General features: G+C 37.8%; 1 protein-coding gene across 2 annotated transcripts in view; it reads right to left on the bottom strand.

Annotated features, from left to right (window-relative positions):
• The window catches only part of taf1 (TAF1 RNA polymerase II, TATA box binding protein (TBP)-associated factor), a 160,428-nt gene that overhangs the window by 23,456 nt on the left and 117,835 nt on the right, over window positions 1-19,137 (bottom strand). The window contains exons 29-40 of one of the 2 annotated variants that reach the window (XM_060832748.1): window positions 16,469-16,577; window positions 15,494-15,592; window positions 14,877-15,054; window positions 12,055-12,122; window positions 11,175-11,297; window positions 10,980-11,072; window positions 10,790-10,874; window positions 9,435-9,502; window positions 6,720-6,836; window positions 4,315-4,449; window positions 3,471-3,602; window positions 3,216-3,366 (exon numbers count right to left, since the gene is read on the bottom strand). In XM_060832748.1, coding sequence (XP_060688731.1) covers window positions 3,216-3,366; window positions 3,471-3,602; window positions 4,315-4,449; window positions 6,720-6,836; window positions 9,435-9,502; window positions 10,790-10,874; window positions 10,980-11,072; window positions 11,175-11,297; window positions 12,055-12,122; window positions 14,877-15,054; window positions 15,494-15,592; window positions 16,469-16,577 — 1,358 coding nt within the window. The remainder of the gene's footprint in view (window positions 1-3,215; window positions 3,367-3,470; window positions 3,603-4,314; window positions 4,450-6,719; window positions 6,837-9,434; window positions 9,503-10,789; window positions 10,875-10,979; window positions 11,073-11,174; window positions 11,298-12,054; window positions 12,123-14,876; window positions 15,055-15,493; window positions 15,593-16,468; window positions 16,578-19,137) is intronic. The other variant, XM_060832749.1, reaches the window with a different exon arrangement.

Genomic DNA, 19,137 nt, shown 5'->3' with positions numbered 1-19,137 from the left:
CATACCACCTGTGTTTTCCTCCACATCATTTATACATATTACAAACAACAAATGCTCCCATACTGATCCCTGCAGAACACCTGTAGTTACTGATCTCCATTCCAAAAAGCACCCTTCCACTGCTACTCTCTTTCTTCTACGAGCAAGCCAGTTTGTATCCATTTTGTCAACTCACCCGGGATGCCATGATATTCTACCTTCCGAACCAGCCTGCCATCAGGTACCTTATCAAATGCCTTACTAAAATCCATGTAGACAACATCTAATACCCTTCCCTCATTAATTACTCGTCACCTCCACAAAAATTTCAAATTTGTGAGACATGAGCTTCCCTGCACAAATCCATGCTATCACTAGCAATTTCATTCGTTTCCAAATTTGATTAAATCCTGTCTCTCCATATCTTCCCCAGCAGCTTCCCCATTGCTAACACCAGGCTCACCAGCCTGTAATTACCTGGATCATCTCTGTTTCCATTCTTAAACAAAAAGAACAACATCGGCCATTCTGCAGTCCTTTGAAACCTCATCTGAGGTCAACGGTGATGCAAAGATATCTGTTAAGGCCCCAGCTATTTCCTCCTTTACCTCCTACAGTTCCCTGGGATACATTCCAAACGGCCCCGGGACTTGTGTAGCTTAATATATTTCTGATGTGAAGGGTTCGGTGTTGGACTGGGGTGGACAAAGTTAAAAATCACAAAACATCAGGTTTGGAACTCCGAAAGCTAGTACTTCCAAATAAACCTGGACTATGACCTGGCATTGTGTGATTTTTAACAACCTATTTGAAGACACCCAACACTTCCTCTTTCATTATGTTGACCTGCCTTCGAGTATTCACACATCTTTTCCTAACCTCAACATCCTTCATGTTCCTCTCACTGGTGAATACCGAAGTAAAGTACTCATTAAAGATATCCTCATTTCCTCTGACTCCATACATAACTTCCCTCCTTTATCTTTGAGTGGTCTAATCCTTCCTTAGGTACCCATTACTCCTAATATACATACGAAATGTCTCAAGATTCTCCTTAATGCTGCTGGCAAGGACCTTTTAAGCCTTCACTCCTACTTGAGATCCTATGTACTTTCTCTATATTCTTTGAGGTCTTTGTCTGTTTTTAGTTGCCTTGATGTTAGGTATGTTTACCTTTTTTTTGACTGAACTAATAGTTAACCTTTTATGCACACACCTCTCTAATTCTATGGTTGTGTGTATATATGGTTGTGTCTGTGTGTTCATGTCTGTGAATGTTTGTGCGCAAGCTGGTGTCTGATGGGTGGTGCGCATGCACGTGGATCCTTATGTGGGTTATCTGTGCATCTCTGCGGGTGTCTCTTTTTATGGGAAGTGGGACAAGCACCATTTCCCCGCTGAAAGTGGATGTGTCTCATTCCATTAGGATTTGGGGATGGACAGTCATTTAGTATTTGTGGATGTGTACCTCTCACTGTGGAATGATGGTAGCCATGATATGGAGATTCCAATTTTGGACTCGGGTAGACAAAGTCAAAAGGAATGTTAAGAACGTGGAACTCACCTCTGGATGGTGTGGCTAAAAATATCAATACAAATGGACTTCACGGCAAGTTAGATAAGCACAGAAAAAGGAAGAGGCAAGTTACAATAATTGGTTTCAGGGAGGAAAAAGGAGAGAACAAATGCCAGTATGGACCAAGCTATTTCATAGAACATAGAACATTACAGCGCAGTATAGGCTCTTCCGCCCTCGATGTTGCGCCGATTGTTGTGAAACCAATCTGAAGCCCGTCTGATCTACACTACCATCCATATGTTTATCCAGTGAACATTTAAATGCCCTTAACATTGGCGAGTCTACGACTGTTGCAGGCAGGGTGCTCCACACCCTTACTACTCTGAGTAAAGAACCTACCTCTGACATCTGTGCTATATTTATCACCCCTCAATTTAAAGCTCTGTCCCCTCATGCTAGCCATTACCATCTGAGGAAAAAGGCTCCCAATGTCCAACCTATCTAATCCTCTGATTATCTTGTATGTCTCCGTTAAGTCAACTCTCAACCTGCTTCTCTTTAATGAAAACAGCCCCAAGTTCATCATAAGACCTTCCCTCCATACCATGCCACATTCTGGTAAATATCCTCTGTACCCTTTCCAATGCTTCCACATTCTTCCTATAATGCGGCAAGCAGAACTGTATGCAATATTCCAAGTGCGGCCACACCAGAGCTTTGTACGGCTACAACATTTCTATGTCATATATTCCATGTAATTCTATGAACTGCAAACCATGCTAACATATTTCAATTTTAGGCAGCATTAACCACATCACATTTTTTTTACCTCTACTTGTTCCAAGGTCACATAATTTTGTAATGCTGCCTCAAAGACTTATTGGAAAAGTGTGATATTGAGACATATCGGATAGAAATGACAGTTTCAAAATTAAGTCTGTACTGAGCTAACTGATCTCAGGTTGGGCTTGATAACGGAGTTCAACAGAGAGGTACAATAAAGAACTGTCAGCTAGGTTTCATTTTCCTAATCATTCTTATTGAGTTCTGCTACGAAGAATATGCATGTGAATATCAGATGAGCACTGGACTATCACTTCTTGTGAAGCCACCCCAGGTTGGACAACTCATTGATACTCAGGCTATGTTGATAATACACCAGAAACAACCATACTCCAAATCAGAACAGAGTTGTCAAAGGGGAAAGTTGTAAGTAGTACAAGCATATTTCTTGCAATATAATCAACAGTCTTTGCTTCATGCCATATCTCACTAACTGACCTTGTAGTGGAATCAGGCTTGAATTCCATTTTGAGAAATAGTCAAATGTTACTTTAAACATTAAATACTTAACGACAACAACCACAATATGATCTTTTAGAAAAGGAATATAGACAGTCTTGAATCATTATGTTTTCAGGTGGACCTTCACAGTTTACATGCTTTGTCAGTTTCAGAAGTTTCCTGAAACTTCTGAATTTTCCATTTGATCACCTCCTGTAATTTCATTCCCATTTCCTGCTCAGTGTTCTCCAATCCCTTACAAAGCACATGGAATAAATTTCATATACAAAATAAAATGTTTAAGTATATAATGTTGCAAGAATTCCACTTACAAGACTGCATTCACTCTATTTATCTTAATTCTTACTGATTATTACTTTGAAGAAATCCAATTCAGAATACAATCTAGAATAGCAGTGAACATGCTACTCACAAGAAAATGGATTGTCTCCTTCTTCTTCCTCACTATGATCTTCATCCTCTCCGTCTGACATGAGCAAGTCTTCATACAACACACTTGCCTGACGCTGTGGTACATTTATTTCATCCTCATCTTCCATTTCACACTCTCCTTCAGTTGCTTCCTGTCAAAGATAATACAGAAAGTATTTAATGGTGTGTTTCATAAATGAAAACAGAAATGCATGAACAGGTCAATAAAACATTCAAAGGTTGCACAAATTATTACATGCAGAGCATGGTAAAAGTCACTTGCGGGGGCAGGTGTCTTCGGTTTACCATCGTCATCTTCCTCAAAACCTTCCACATCCACATCAGATTCCTCCTCACCTGTTCTTACATGTCCCTCACGGCAATGACCCTTAGAAATAAACATACTCCATGAGATTTGGGAAGTAAAACAATCATTAAAGAGGGACATGCATTCTTTCAAAGGAATTTCAAAGCCAGTTAAGTTCTAGGATCAATCCTTGCTCCATATTGTGTGAGCTAAACTCAACTCAGCAGTAATGAGAACAGGAATACTATATTTAATTTCAGTCTGTGGATTGAGAAGAAAACTTCAAAAAAAAAGTAATCTTCTGATTTCTATTCACACTATTGTCAGACAGCATAGGTGTCCAAATATATGGTAAGCACAGGAGAGCATATATGATAAAATTGCTTACCTACACTCTTTAAATGTACTTAGAGCTGAGGAACACCAAAATGCACAATAATCTGGGAACAATTTTAGTATCTAATGGGAGTAATACTGTTGGTACTTTATAGAGCTACCTTCATACAAATGTACCCTGTAATCTGTGAAAGTGTGCTTCAGAACAAGTCAATAGGTTCAGAAAAAGTGGAAAATAAGTCATACCAGGATCTAGTGCAGACCTTCAGTTTAGGAAGGTTGTCTATCAGTGCCGTCATTACCACACAAGAGGAGATGCACACAGATATAAGATTGCCGTATAAAATTAGACATCAGCATGGTTTCATGAATAAAAATAGAATTTTTAGAATCCCTCTGGAAACCAAAGACGACTACTGGCTGAGCCATTTATAGAAACCTCTGCCTTTCCTCTCACCTGAGCCAACCTGAGGTGCCTTTTCTCTGGCGTTGTTGTTGGTGTGGCACTGGCAGACATACTACCTTCCTCTTGAAACAAAGAAAAGTCTTGAGATGTAAAAAATGACATGTTTCCATCTTCAAATTCTGGTGGCTGAAACATCCGGAAAAGTAAGAGGCAATGTTTTTATATAACTTCTTAAAGCATTTGATTTGCCTTTTTCAGGGCTAAATGAATTGTAAAGAGATATATTGCCATCGCATATCACCATTAGAGTAAACTGGGTGATATTCTCCAATGGTCTGATCAGGCATACAAACCCTCAGTGTACTTTAATATATGTGCCACAAGAAAACAAACATACAAAGATGGTGTTCAAGACAGAAGAGGATTTTTAAGTGATAATGGGATCACCAGCAAAATATGAGAATTTGCAGACAAAGCATAAGTAACTTCTTCCTCAGTTTTTAATTTTTCCACATTCAATGAAGGCTTGTGCAATGATAAAACTATGCAACCACGGCAGAACATTTTCCCGAAGCAACCAAGTTGGAACAAACAAAATCATCTTCTAATCTCCTTCAGAAAGGAATGTGGCAGGAAAATTATTATTGATGAATTATTATGCAGGTCCTGGGTTGACAGGACTGAAGTATGAAGGAAGACTGGATTGGTTAGGAATATATTCACTGGAGTTTAGAAGATTGAGGCAGGATCTCATAGAAACCTATAAGATCCCAACAGGACAAGTCAGGGTAAACTCAAGAAGGATGATTCCAAAGACTGTGGAGTCCAGATCCATGGGTCACATTCTAAGGATATGGAATCGGCCATTTAAGACTAAGATAAGTGGTATTTCTTTACCCAGAGAGTAACAACTGTGGTTCTCTGCCACAGAAAGCGGTTGAGGTCAAAATGTTGAAAGTTTTCAAAAATGAGTTAGACATAGTTCTGACAGTTAAGGAATCAAAGGTTAGGGATAGAAAGCGAGAAAGCAAGCCATGATCATATTGACTGGCGAAGCAGGTTTGATGGTCCAAATGACTTACTGCTACTTCCATTTTCTACATCTCTATGTTTGGAACAGTTCTGAAATTTGTTACCTCAGCATAATGGCTTTAGTTTGGAAATTCCAGATCTTAAGTGTTTGGTTAGAAACCTAAGTTTGCACCTGGTTCTATTTGAAGCTCTGTTGCATACATAATCAAGAAACTGGCCATCAAGCTCTCAAAACCACAAATTCAAAGAAACAATGAGGTAAAACCAACAGATATGATTGAGAAGGCAACCTTCTCTCTGGTATTTGAGTACCCTAAAAGTGATGAGGTTATGTCAGATAGGATTTCATTCTGCCATGAACTTCAAAATCTTTCAAATTCTTTTCTATATAAATACCTTAGTTTATTCTATTTTATCATACAAAAATATGCAATAAACTTGTTTTACTGTTAAAACAAGTTTGCAGCATTGCATACTTCTGTTTCAGTGAAGCCCACCATATAAAATTGAAAGAAAGGATCTGCAAGACAGATTTCAGTCTGGGATATCTGTCTTGTCCAGAGGATTATAAGTTGGGACTACCATAGCAATAACTCTGTGATTTTTCACCAATATATCTAAATTATCAAGTCTTAGAAATTAGACTGATTGTTTTTTCTTATTTATGATTCAACAATTCCTCCAGTTTCATGTATCAGTAAGCAAAGTTGAACATAATGTGAGATTCTCACTGACACCTTAAAATTACTATGATATAGCAATTTAAACAATTCTTTTACATTCTACTTATTATGTTTGAGTCTACCCAAGATACTGGCAGATATGCAACAATTAAAATAAAACACTTCAACCATGTTGTCACTTAAAATATAGCTATCTTACTGGCATAGCGAATGGTCTTGATTTTTAGAAACTGCTAATCAGCATATCAAAACCCAGAGAATACACAGGAAAGTGTTTTTTCAGCAATTTACAGCATCTACTTAAGAATCTACATGGGTCTGATGAAAGAACATTAACCTGAAATGTTGGCTCTATTTAGTTTCTGCACAAATGCTGTCTAACTCAGGAATTTCTAGTCTTTTCCTTTTAATATCAGTTCAGTTCTATTGAATGTAATACTTCCAAAAATCCCAAACAAAGAAAAAGTTGTTGCAGAGTTTATATTTTCATGCTTCAGACTTTGGCCTTAAGAATCTTTTCACCAAAAGAGAAGAATTACAGAAAGAGAGCAAGTGACAACTGCAAGACCAGCTTGGAACGTGGAAACACTAGAATGTTTACTAATTTAACTGTGCATTGGAGACAATAATATATTTTGTGAAGGGAGAGTTGAGAGAGATGTCTTATATTTTGACAATAGAAAGAATATAAACTATGTAGTGAAACAAGTAAAAGGATAACAACATTTCTTCAGGACCTACCTGAGGAGAATGAGGCCCTGGGGTCAGGGGATCAAGACTGTCAAACTCTGCAGCATCAAGAGCAGCCTCCTTGGCAGATGCAATATCTTTTTCCAGTTGAGTCAAGTGTTCATCGTACTTATTTTTTAAAGAAAGAAAAAATCGTGTTTACTTAATCAAAAATAATTGTAAAGACTGTCAGTTGCATCAAATGTTTCCACATAAGGCTTCCACTTGAGGGGTCAAAATACTCTTTTGAGGGCTACATTTTCACTCTTACCAACTCATTTGTTGTCACATAACAAGACTATTTTCTGAATGTGTGTTGAAATGCGAAATATTTGAACTCTCACAAACAGAATTAGAGTAATTAATCAATAATAATAACCAACTCTCCATTAAACTTAAGCACAACACAGAATTAAAGCATCATTTCCGAGACATTACTTGCTTAAATTGGTATAAGGTAACAGACATAAATTAACAAAAGTTATTTTTCAAAATAACTGATACACACCTCAACACAAACTATGAAAAGTCATCATTATAAATACACCTTCCACAGACTGATGTGATGACAGCTAGTGCTTTCATCGTACTTGCACAAAGCTGAAATATTTTAACCCAGAAGTTACAGACTATTTACTGCATGTCAGATTTAACCGCAACAATCAAGAGTTTTGGCCCCAAAATTTAGTAGCTCCTGAATTTATGCAGCCCTACACTTGACATTCCACACTCAGGTGCAAAGAATTCATTCTCTCAGTGCCTTGAGGGTTTTAGTATGGCTGTTCTGAATTTCACAGTAAATTTTGCTTTCATAATCAGATCACAGAGCTTGCAAACGACAAGCAGAATAATAACTTTTCTCTCTGTGGACAATGAGTGAAAATGAAATGATCAGGTTCAGGGAAGATCTGGTTACCAAGAATTTTTTTAAAAATTGATCATTCCCATATTCATTAAAACAAAAAGACTAAGGGAGTTTGTACGCACTCAGTCTGCAATGTGCTCTTCATTGCAACTGCCTGCTCCCAAAACACATCTCTTTCAGATCCTTTTCATTTCCCTCATATTTCTTTCATTTTCATCCTACCCCACATCTCTTATAGCCTTTCCCTCACCTTCACATCTGTAGCAGGCTCTTTTTTCCCCTCCCTCCTCTCTCTTCAGTTCATTATTATTTCTTTCTATTCTATTTAGCGTGGGGTTTCTTCTCTGGTTAGTTTCTCCTGACTGAATTTTACTGGCTAACTGGGCATTGAAAGAGCAAATCTGCCCACTATCCTATGTATTTTAAGTATTGTTACACTTAATACCCCAAACACTCCACATAGTCATACAGATTTCATTCATAGTCAAAAAGTGTGACGCTGGAAAAGCACAGCAGGTCAGGCAGCATCCAAAGAGCAGGAGAATTGATGTTTCAGGTATAAGCTCTTCATCAGAAACGTGGTGGGGGGAGGGGAGTCTGGGGCTGAGGAGATGGTAGCTGAGAAGGTGAGAGGTAGATGCAGGTAGATGATGATGGTGATAGGTCGAAGCAGAGGGTGGAGCGGATAGGTGGGAAGGACGATGGATAGGTGGGACAGTTCAAGAGGGCAGCGCCAACTTGGATCTGGGATGAGGTGGGAGGAGGGGAGATGAGAAAACTGGTGAAATCAACATTGGTGCCATTTGGTTGGAGGGTCCCAAGGCAGAAGATGAGGTGTTCTTCCTTCAGGCATTGGGTGGCTAGGATTTGGCGATGGACAAGGCCCAGAACTTGCATGTCTTTGGCGGAGTGGGAGGGTGAGTTGAAGTGGTCACTCATAGATGAGTTACACCAAAACCCTAAATCAAAACTATTATTGAATAATAATTTGTCGAGTAAATCGTGGACGGGACTTTCCACAACCAAAATAAATACGTTATTGCTCCAGTAAACACTATGAATATTTATTTCATATTTATCATATCTCACCATGAATTTTAACTATTTTAACTCTTGAAATTATATAACCCATGAAACTGAATTAAGACTGGAACACACAAGGAAAATGAAAACTTAAATATCAACAGACCAAGATTAATATATTGCTATCAAGTCTATCCTACCTATATACATGGATCAGGGAGATTGTTTCACATATAAAGATCATAAAGTCATTGTTAAATAACAAGGCCACAATCATGGAGCTAACTGGACAATGAAAGAGCAAATCTGCCCACTATCCTATGCATTTTAAGTATTGTTACACTTAATATCCCAAACACTCCACATAGTTATACAGACTTCAACAAACAATACTCTTGTAAATTCCTCTGTGCCAAGTGCAATTCGGACTAGGAAAATGGATTTGCATGGATACTGGATCAGAAAAAACTCGCCTCAGTTAAATGGCACTCAAATTGAATTATTTGCTGATATTATCTCAACTCAAATATCAGGAATGCCCATTTAGGAGAAGTACAAAAGACTCCAAGTGCCCACATAGCTTTGCCTTAAATTTATGGAAAACCAGCAAATATTCAATTATGTCATAAATTGCAACTTGCAGAGAAAAACAGAAGAAAAGGAGATGTGGATTTCTAATACTTTCCAGAAAATAACCACAAATCTGCAATACTTTGCAACTATACATCTATTTTAAAACTGAGTCAATTATTGCACTCACATTTATCTCACTCATTTACAAGATGTGAAAATAAATACAAGCTCAAATTTAATACAAAGCTTATGAAATATATTTCTACCTCAGCCAGAGTTTGATGACAGACATTCACAATCTCCTGAGCAGTTTTCGTGTATAAACTATCTGTACCTGCAGGTAAAATAAATAGTTAAGTCAAATACAGGTACAGCACATTCCATTAACTTATGTAGAAATATGTTTTATTGTGGAATGGTTTTCCTTATTGAATTAATTCTGTTGAACTTAAACAAATAGTTTGTCTTGATTGAATAATGGACTCCATTAGGTCAGTGTCCCATTCAGGATATCATACCTAACTATTTTTGAAGCTCTGGGTATAATTTTAGTATTGCTGTTCTGAATTCTACATTGAATTACACTTTCGTAATCAGATCATAGAGCTTGCAACCTACAAGAATAACAACCTTTTTCTGTGAATAATGAGTGAAAATGAGATGATGATCAGACTCGGGGAAAATCTGGTTACTAAGAATAATTTTTTTTATTGATTAATCATTCCCACTACCTATTTTTATATTCAAGATAGAATGACAAAACCTACATTTTATTCATTCTTGGATTTTAGTCTGACAGCCAGACTACTCGGAATCCTAGTAGCACACAAACCCGCCAACACTCTCAAACAAAAACTAACAAACTTAAAAGACCCAGTACAACCCATGGACAAAACCAATGTCATCTATAAAATTCCATGCAAAGACTGCCACAAACACTATGGAGGACAAACAGGAAGAAAGTTAGCCACCAGGATACATGAACACCAGCTAGCCACAAAAAGACACGACCCCCTCTCCCTCATAGCCCTACACACGGATGAAAAAAGCCACCATTTCGACTGGGACAACACATCTATCCTGGGACAGGCTAAGCAAAGACATGCCAGAGAATTCCTAGAGGCCTGGCACTCCAACCACAACGCCATAAACAAGCACATAGATCTAGATGCCATCTATCAACCCCTCAGAAAACGAACAGGAAATGACATCACCACAAACCCCAGGAACCCCAACCAGGAGAAAGATATAAATAGAAAGCAGGAGACAACGGCTTCGCTTCACTTGGAGGTCACCACTGATGATGTTACCTAGCCAGGTAATGAAATGTCTGGATATCAAACCTACAGCTCAGCGAGCAAACCTACACCCTAAACCTCAACCTGAGCTACAAACCTTGCGGTCCACTGACATTCTTTATAACTAATGTTTACATTTCTCTCTCTTTTCACTCCCTCCCCTCAGTCTAATACATTTTCACTCACTCCAGGATCTAACTACCTATAGTTTGATTTACACAGGGGAGTAAAAGAGCTGCATTCATTAAATGAAAAGAAATCAGTGACCACTGATTGCAAATGCTGCGATGGAATTATGGTAAGAAGGCAGGTTACAGGTTTACCATTGTACTTGATGCTATTGGAGAGAATAAGTTCCACATCTTGCAGGAAGACTTCGCGATTATGATATTTGTGTTTAGAAATATTCTGCAAACCAGAGAAAATGTACAATTTTAATAACTGTACGATAGAATTGACAAGTAAATACAGAAACTTCATATATTCTTCAGTTTTTAAGATTAATTTTCATACCTTCCGCACAGTTTCAAGGTCCATGGGATTTGTGATTACTTTGTAATAATCAGGAACAAACTTCTTGTTAACTGGATGATGAAAAGGCCAAGACTGACAGAAGGAATGAAAGGTGTTAAGAACATTCCAAACATGTTCCTCAAATTAATTTGCATTAGTAATTTAAAAAAGACTGACAAATCAAGTCCAACTTACATCTTGCACAGCCATCATCTTTTGAGTGACAATGTTATCTAGTATAAATGAGAAAGCAACTTGATCGTCATCATCCAGAAGAGGATTAATGGCTTTCTCCAAGCGGACCAATTTGTCTTCTTTCTAATAAAAGCAAATAAAACCTTGAAGACTATTGTTAAAAATAAACCCTACACTAAAAGGTTAATCATTCATAAATCCATGAAACAAAATCTTAAACCATTAGATCAATTGTTATTTCCTTCACTGACTGCAGCCACGATGTTAGTTGAGAGGAAGGTAGGGCCACAAGACAGGCTAGTCAACGCCAGGTGCCAGTCTCAGAAACTGGCACAATAGTGCAGTATTGAGAAAATAACTAACAGAGGTGCTATCATGTAAATGCAAAGCTAAACCAGCTTGTCCTCACAAGTTGACAATGTTCAATGAGTTTCCCCAGTGTCCAGGTAAATATTTATTCTTAACCAACAGTTGAACAACAGATTATCTGACAGTAACTGATTGTTTTTCATGAGATCTTGCTGTGCACTCATTGGTGTGTGCGCGCGCGTTTGTGGGGGGCGGGGGGGGGGGAGCACAGTGTCCGTCTTGCACAGGGTTACTTCATTTTATCAGACTCTTATCCATTGTAAAAAGCAGCTCATCAACTTCTTCCTCTGAATGGCACATCAAATATCTTCAAGTGACAATAACTATACAGTAACCAAAAACAATCCTGCACAAGACAGATTAACAAACAGCTTTTAGATTACAAATATTTACTTAAGATTTTACTGTATCTTACTATATGATTTTGTTGTTTTAAACATAAGTATGAGAAAGTAGAGATGATAGGCTGCAATGAGAAGCTAATTGATTCAGAATGAGTCTTATTATTCACCTCTTTGAACTTCTGGTCACAGAGTTCCACCATACTTTGAGCAATTTGAGTCAGAGGATGCTTTGCACCTGGAAAGAGGCAAACAGGTAATAAGTACAGTCACTCACATATTACCTCAGTGAAAATACATCTACCTGCATACGACATGTGATTACACTTTCATTATTCTCACACACAATTTCCAGCTTCCAAAGTATTCTCGACTCCTTTCGTTCGACCAGATGCAGCTCTGGCTCTCACTCTCAAAATGCTACAGCACAGAAACTGGCCACTTTTTCTCTGCATAAGTAATGTATCCTTAACACATTTTGCTTTATGTCATTTAAAATTTCCTTTCTTTTGAGTAACTGTGGAACAATAATTTTAAAAAAAACAGACTCCATTTTAGCACTTGCACAATAAAAACACTCTGTTACAAAAGAGATATACTCTCACATTACTAAAATATTATTTTCTGAAATAAATCACCCTAATTTGCATTTCAGAACCACAGAAGATATGGAAGAGGAAAACAATCATTGTTTAATCTTAGAAACCTTCATAATTTTTAAGATTTAACTTCAGATTGTCCCTGAAACATCTCTAATAAAGAATGTCTGAATTGTACATAACTATATATCTGTGCAGCTAGTTTCTTATGCGTACAATGCTTTTGGAAATCTAAGCTGCATCCTTTCTATAGCTTTTGTAAACTTCCCTGTAATCAAGTGTTCAAAAATATGGCAATTTATTCCAATAACATCTAATGAAAGATTACCTCACCTTTAATTTGTATGCTTCTGGACTCAAAATTGAGATTTCAATTTGCCATTTTATGATCCTATCTTCTCGTGTTGCTACTTCTAATGAATTTTTGTTGCAAATGTTTCGTCCCCTTTCTAGGTGACATCTTCAGTGTTTGGAGCCTCCTGTGAAGGGCTTCTGTGCTGATTCCTCCGGCATTTATACTGGTTTGAATCTGCCGCTTCCGGTTGTCAGTAGCTGTCTGCTGCAGTGGCCGGTATATAGGGTCTAGGTCGATGTGTCTGTTGATAGAAATTGTGGATGAGTGCCATGCCTCTAGGAATTCCCTAGCTGTTCTCTGTTTGGCCTGCCCTATAATAGTGGTGTTGTCCCAATCGAATTCGTGTTGTTTGTCATCTGAGTGTATGGCTACTAGGGATAGCTGGTCGTGTCGTTTTGTGGCTAGTTGGTGTTCATGGATGCGGGTTGTTAGCTGTCTTCCTGTTTGTCCTATGCAGTGTTTTGTGCAGTCCTTGAATGGGATTTTGTACACTACATTGGTTTTGCTCATGTTGGGTATCAGGTCCTTTGTCCTGGTGAATTGTTGTCTGAGGGTGGCTGTTGGTTTGTGTGCTGTTATGAGTCCTAGTGGTCGCAGCAGTCTGGCTGTCAGTTCAGAAATCCTCCTGATGTATGGGAGTGTGGCCAGTCCTTTGGGTTGTGGCATGTCCTCATTTCGTTGTCTTTCCCTTAGGCATCTGTTGATGAAATTGCGCGAGTATCCGTTCTTGGTGAATACCTTGTATAGGTGTTCTTCTTCCTCTTTTTGTAGTTCAGGTGTGCTGCAGTGTGCTGTGGCCCTTTTGAATAATGTCCTGATGCAACTTCGTTTGTGTGTGTTGGGGTGGTTGCTTTCATAGTTCAGGACTTGGTCTGTGTGTGTGGCTTTCCTGTATACCTTCGTTGTGAATTCTCCGTTCAGTGTTCTTTGTACCATCACGTCTAGGAATGGGAGCTGGTTGTCCTTTTCTTTCTCTCTCCCTATATACCGGCCACTGCAGCGGACAGCAACTGACAACCGGAAGCGGCAGATTCACACCAGTATAAATGCCGGAGGAATCAGCACAGAAGCGCTTCACAGGAGGCTCCCAAATACTGAAGATGTCACCTAAAAAGGGGACAAAATGTTTGCAACAAAAAGTCCCAGCTCGGCGAACAGAACCACAACAACGAGCACCCGAGCTACAAATCTTCTCACAAACTTTGAACTTCTAATGATTTGTCAATCTTTCACTAAAGTATGAGCATACAATGTTGAAAGTTTAAACTTGACACTAAAATAGAAGTTCAAAATGGGAAATACATGAAGATTATATACAATAACTCAAACTATTTAAAAATAAACACACGGAAAAAGTCATCCCGTTTGCCGCATAATCAACTGCAATGGACGACAATACTGGAACAGGAGACAAAATGCCCTTCTCTATCCCAAACAGGGTTTGACTTTGTTGTGACTTCAATTTTTCAGCATGAGAACCTGCTATGCAACAGACCTTAAACATTCTCATCTTCAAATAACTCCTTCAGGGTCTTAATCGAATGTTTCTAGTCTGAAACTTTTATGAAACCTATTGCCCTCCGATAACTTATTCAAACAATTCTAAACTAATTCTTCCTTCCTCAAGAACAAATGCTTTACACACATCCAGTTACAGACACAACTTCGGCAGAACTGTCCAAACTGAAACTCAGAAAATACCATCTCCTTTCCAAGGAATGGGTATATTGCCTAAGTCCCTGAAAAAGTCGAGACTCTTCTCCTTCAACGCTTACTGAAATACACAATTTACTTCCTTCACTCAAACTTTCTTAATGTAAACATATTCCCAACAGTCTTCAAAGCAATTTTTACTTATTTTGTTTTAAGACAGCACTATGGCTACAGAAATACTTGCAAATTAATCATCAAACCCATAATCCACTAGCTCCAAATTTAAAAACCTAAGCAAAAAAACTAAATTAAAATATATATAAATCACACCTTACATCACAAAATACATTCAAGTGATCATAAAGAAATAACTTGCAACATTTACCATTGTAAGTGGCACAGTTTTTAACAATAAGTTCAACTTGCTCTCGGAATTCTTCTCGTGAATGACACATCCGTTTTCGGACATTCTCTCTTAAAGTCTGCAAGTCCATTGGTTTAGTAATAATTTTATAATAATCCTTCACAACCTTCCCATTTACTGGAGTATGGAATGGATAGGTCTAGGGAGAGAATGCAAAGTTAATACGGAAGGTCAATCTGCTCACATACTAAACAATGTAGTAGAAAAATGGAACTGAATTATGGGAAATAATAGGAATAGGAATAATGCAAAGGCACACATTTCCAGCACATTCACCAGCGGACTAATCCCTTCGGAATCAAAGGTCCTATTTATACTGAATGTGCACTATGGAAATTTAATGACTATTTGGTTCTATGAGCATACATTCACAAATAACTGGATTGAGATTCCCTCTACATGTTTTTTTAAATGACACTTATAGAGCCATAAAAGTTTTATCTTCATATTTCAATGCAAGTTCAAGAGGAAATGAACAAACATGCTAATCTGCTGGTTCACTCAGTTTCACATTTCACTTTTCTAATTGTTGCTACTCTCCGAGACCTTATAATCAAATGGAATCTATGAACTCTTACATTTACAAGGTCGCGCATGTCATTGATGATTCCTTCCAATATGGATGACAAGGTAACCATCGGGTCTGTCCGTCGCCTATGAATAGATTTGTGAGGTTTCTATTTGGAGAGAAAGAAAACTGGTGAAACAATTTTGTAGTATCAAGAGTTCTGATCACCGAAATAATCTTCGCTCTTTCTCTACACAACTGTTTGATCTTAACAGATTACTGCCTCCACTGTATAAAAACACCGTCCCAAAAATCTGACATAGTGGATGAGTGTCATAAATTTAGGCATTCATTACCTTTCCTGACTGTTCTTCAAACTGATTTTAGCATCATTCTGATTTGATGTTTTTTGTCAAAACCTTTATCCTATCACCAAAATCACCTCTACCCTTCTGTGCAAAATTGCCCGACTTTCTCTAAATCTCACTCCCACACTTTTACCAGCTTTGTGCTCAAATTCCTAAATTATCATCAGTGGCCTCTCAAGTAAGAAGTCTCCTAACTTTTGACTGATTCACGTCCATTCTCAGCTATCTCTTGTTCCTTTGACATCAACTATTTTAAAGGTGTTACCAAGTTCTTGTTTTAGAAGAATACATGCTAACTCAAGCACCAAAGCCCTTTTCTAGGTATATTCATATTTAGTAATGTCATTTCCTGCACTTTTTATTGAAAGGTTTCGACATATAAATTGTTAACAACAATAGGATATTCATGAAATATTGCAAAATTTCTGACTTGGAATTTAAATCACATCAGTAATTGTTTTAAGCCTGCTGCAAGCCTTAATAATTCAGTCTGTTGTTTTAGATCTAGGTGAGCTGGCAATAGGGGGTACTTCAGGAAATAGTTCAAATAATCATATTTCATATTTCTACCCTGCTTTATTCAACGCAAAACATTATCTTTGTTTCTCTTTCCAGAGATACTGCCAAAACTGTTGTGCACTTTCTGCATTTTTTTCTAATTTTAAAAAAGAGCTTACATTTAGGTAATCACAATGGACTGTGGTTCCAACTCGTCTTCGACGTTTCGGAGGAAGCTGCTGTTTAGGAAATTTGAGGACCAAAGATTTCCTTCGTACTTCATCTGCACTAAAATTCCAAATATCAGAATATTTAGTATAAAAAAAAATCAAAGTCACAGAAAGGTTACAGGCAGAGTACACTTTAGTAATTCAATGCATAAATCATTATGCCACATTTGGGATATCAGAAATGATTTTGATAATGCACATCAACACAATGAAAAGGGGATCCTGAAATGAATGGTCCTCTAAGGCACCATCTCCTTTCCTCTGTTTCTTATGTTTCTATACAAGCAATGAAGGTGGTGAAAAGATGATATCAAATGGAAACAGGACAGTTGCATAAAATTGATTAAATTTCTTTATAATTAAGGAATGGATATTGAAAGGTTGATTCTCAAATTAGCAAGTTCAGTGCATTGCAATAATGGGTTTGATTGTTAAAAGTGAAAAGTACCTATTAAAAGAAAATTAAATCAGAATATGTAAGATAGTCCAGAGAAACATTTGAAAGCTAGAATCATATTACACTTTATATTTGAGTTGATGTTGCATGTCCCTGGAGCTTTGCTGCAACCCAAGACCATAAGAGGTAATTCAGAAAAATATTACAAGAATGGTTCTAGGGATAAGAAATGTCAGTTGTTTGGAAAGATTGGAGAAGCTGTGACTATTCTCCCTGGAGGACAATATCAGTAAGAATTCTGATCGAGATCTTCAAAATCATGAATGGTCTGGATAGAGTAGATAGGGAGTAACTAATCCCATGGGCGGAAGGACCAAGAACCAAAGACAACTGACAAAGCAGCTACGGCAACAAAACAAAACTTTGTTACATAGCTCTACTACAAGATTATAGTACAGGTAAAGGTAACTAAAGCTTTCAAAAGGGAATTAGATCATTAATGAAAAGAAATACCAAGCTATATGAAAAAGCTGAAAAATGTCACAAGATGAATTGTCCCCTCAAAGAACTAGCACAGAACCCACTCCCAGCCTGCAGCCTCCTTCTGTACTGTTCATTTCCACTATTTACTGAACACTTTGTATTGTGACAAGTTATCAAGCAGAGATGTTAATGCTGCTTCTCACGCTACAGATGCTGTCAGATCTGCTAACTAATTCCAGCAATATTTTGGCTTTCATTTTAAGATGAACTAGGTTGTCACTGTCGACATTATGTGGCCCCTTCTGAATTCCGAATCATGGTTCCTGGTGATCAAACTACTTATAATTCTGGCTGTTCTATTCCACATCATTTCAACTGCTGCATTATCGTTTTTATACTAGACCACTGCACAGAATTTGCAAGTATGGTTATTCTCATGATTCATAAACTTATAGATTTTTATAGAACCTTGCTTAGTATTGACCTTCTACTACATGCCAATGTTTGATTTGCTTTGTTTAAATTATTAGATGATGTTCAATCAAGACTCTCAGATCATTTTCATTTTCCAAGCACATTATTTACTTTCCATTCAAATATTTGCATGGAAATTTCAACTTACTGAATACCTCATAACTTACAAAAGAAAATAATATGATATGAGTGTATAGAGTGCCAGTGATATTAAAAATGCTTTGCTGTCTGTAGAGAACGTACTGTCTTTATGTGTGAGATTTTCTAGTTCAGTTTTAAAATATGATTGTGGAACAAAGAGCTTCCTGTCACGGTCATCTCTCCCAGGAGAGAAAGTAGTTCATAGCCAGTTACATAAATTAGAAATTTAAGGTGAAAAAAATCATTGACTTTAAAACAGTGAACAAAACAGAATTAACGTTTAGCTTACTGGCATAGCAGAATGCCTTGAAGTGCTATGGCTTAGGTAGAAAAGGCAGGGAAAAGAGTTGATCCAGAAACAGTAGAAACAACATGATTGGAAGGCACCAAGGACAGCCAAATTCAGCACATGGAGAGAGGGGCAAACAGGCCAAATATGAGATAGCAAAGCAGAAGCCAAAGCAGAGACCAAGGAACACTTCCAGAGGCTAGCTGGAGACCTATTCTCTTCTCCCTCTCGTCTACAATGACTGAAAACGCCAGAGTAAGTGTACAGTCAGTCTTTCAATTGACATTAAACAACCACCATTCAGGAAGTACTAATTTTAAAAAAACCTATCGCTGCAATTGCAAATGAACTTTTTCCCGAAGGCTGAGAGTGTGGGTAAACCCAAGTGTTTTCAGCCCTAGGGAAGGACTACCTCAGGACCCAGTGAACATTAAAAATGCTGCATACAGTGTGTTTGAACTAGAAAGGAAGTTGACATGTATTCAGAGGAGTGAAGTCCTTGGATCTAGCAATGCCAAACAGACAGTTTAGGCAGTGCAGCAATGGGGAGATTGTCCTAGCAGCATTGCAGAGGTCAAGAAATAATCGAACTGTGATCTTTAGGTTTTTTGAGGAATAAGAGTGGATAGTGGAAATCCAGGAATAAATCAATCCTTAGAACAAGTCAAATATTACCAGAGGTTTGACAGGATTAAAAAAGATACTCATATTTATGACACTCCTCAACATGTCCCCAGTGCCGAAAATTATTTGGAGGTAGTGCAGGAGAGAATAAAAATGTCAGATAGCATCTAGCACCACTGGAGGAGAATAGGGTAGGACCCAAATTTACTG

This window comes from Hemiscyllium ocellatum, chromosome 11, assembly GCF_020745735.1.
Source record: "Hemiscyllium ocellatum isolate sHemOce1 chromosome 11, sHemOce1.pat.X.cur, whole genome shotgun sequence".
Taxonomy (NCBI): Eukaryota; Metazoa; Chordata; class Chondrichthyes; order Orectolobiformes; family Hemiscylliidae; genus Hemiscyllium; species Hemiscyllium ocellatum.
The sequence above is the reverse complement of the archived record's forward strand: the minus strand, read 5'-3'. Positions and strand labels throughout refer to the sequence as shown.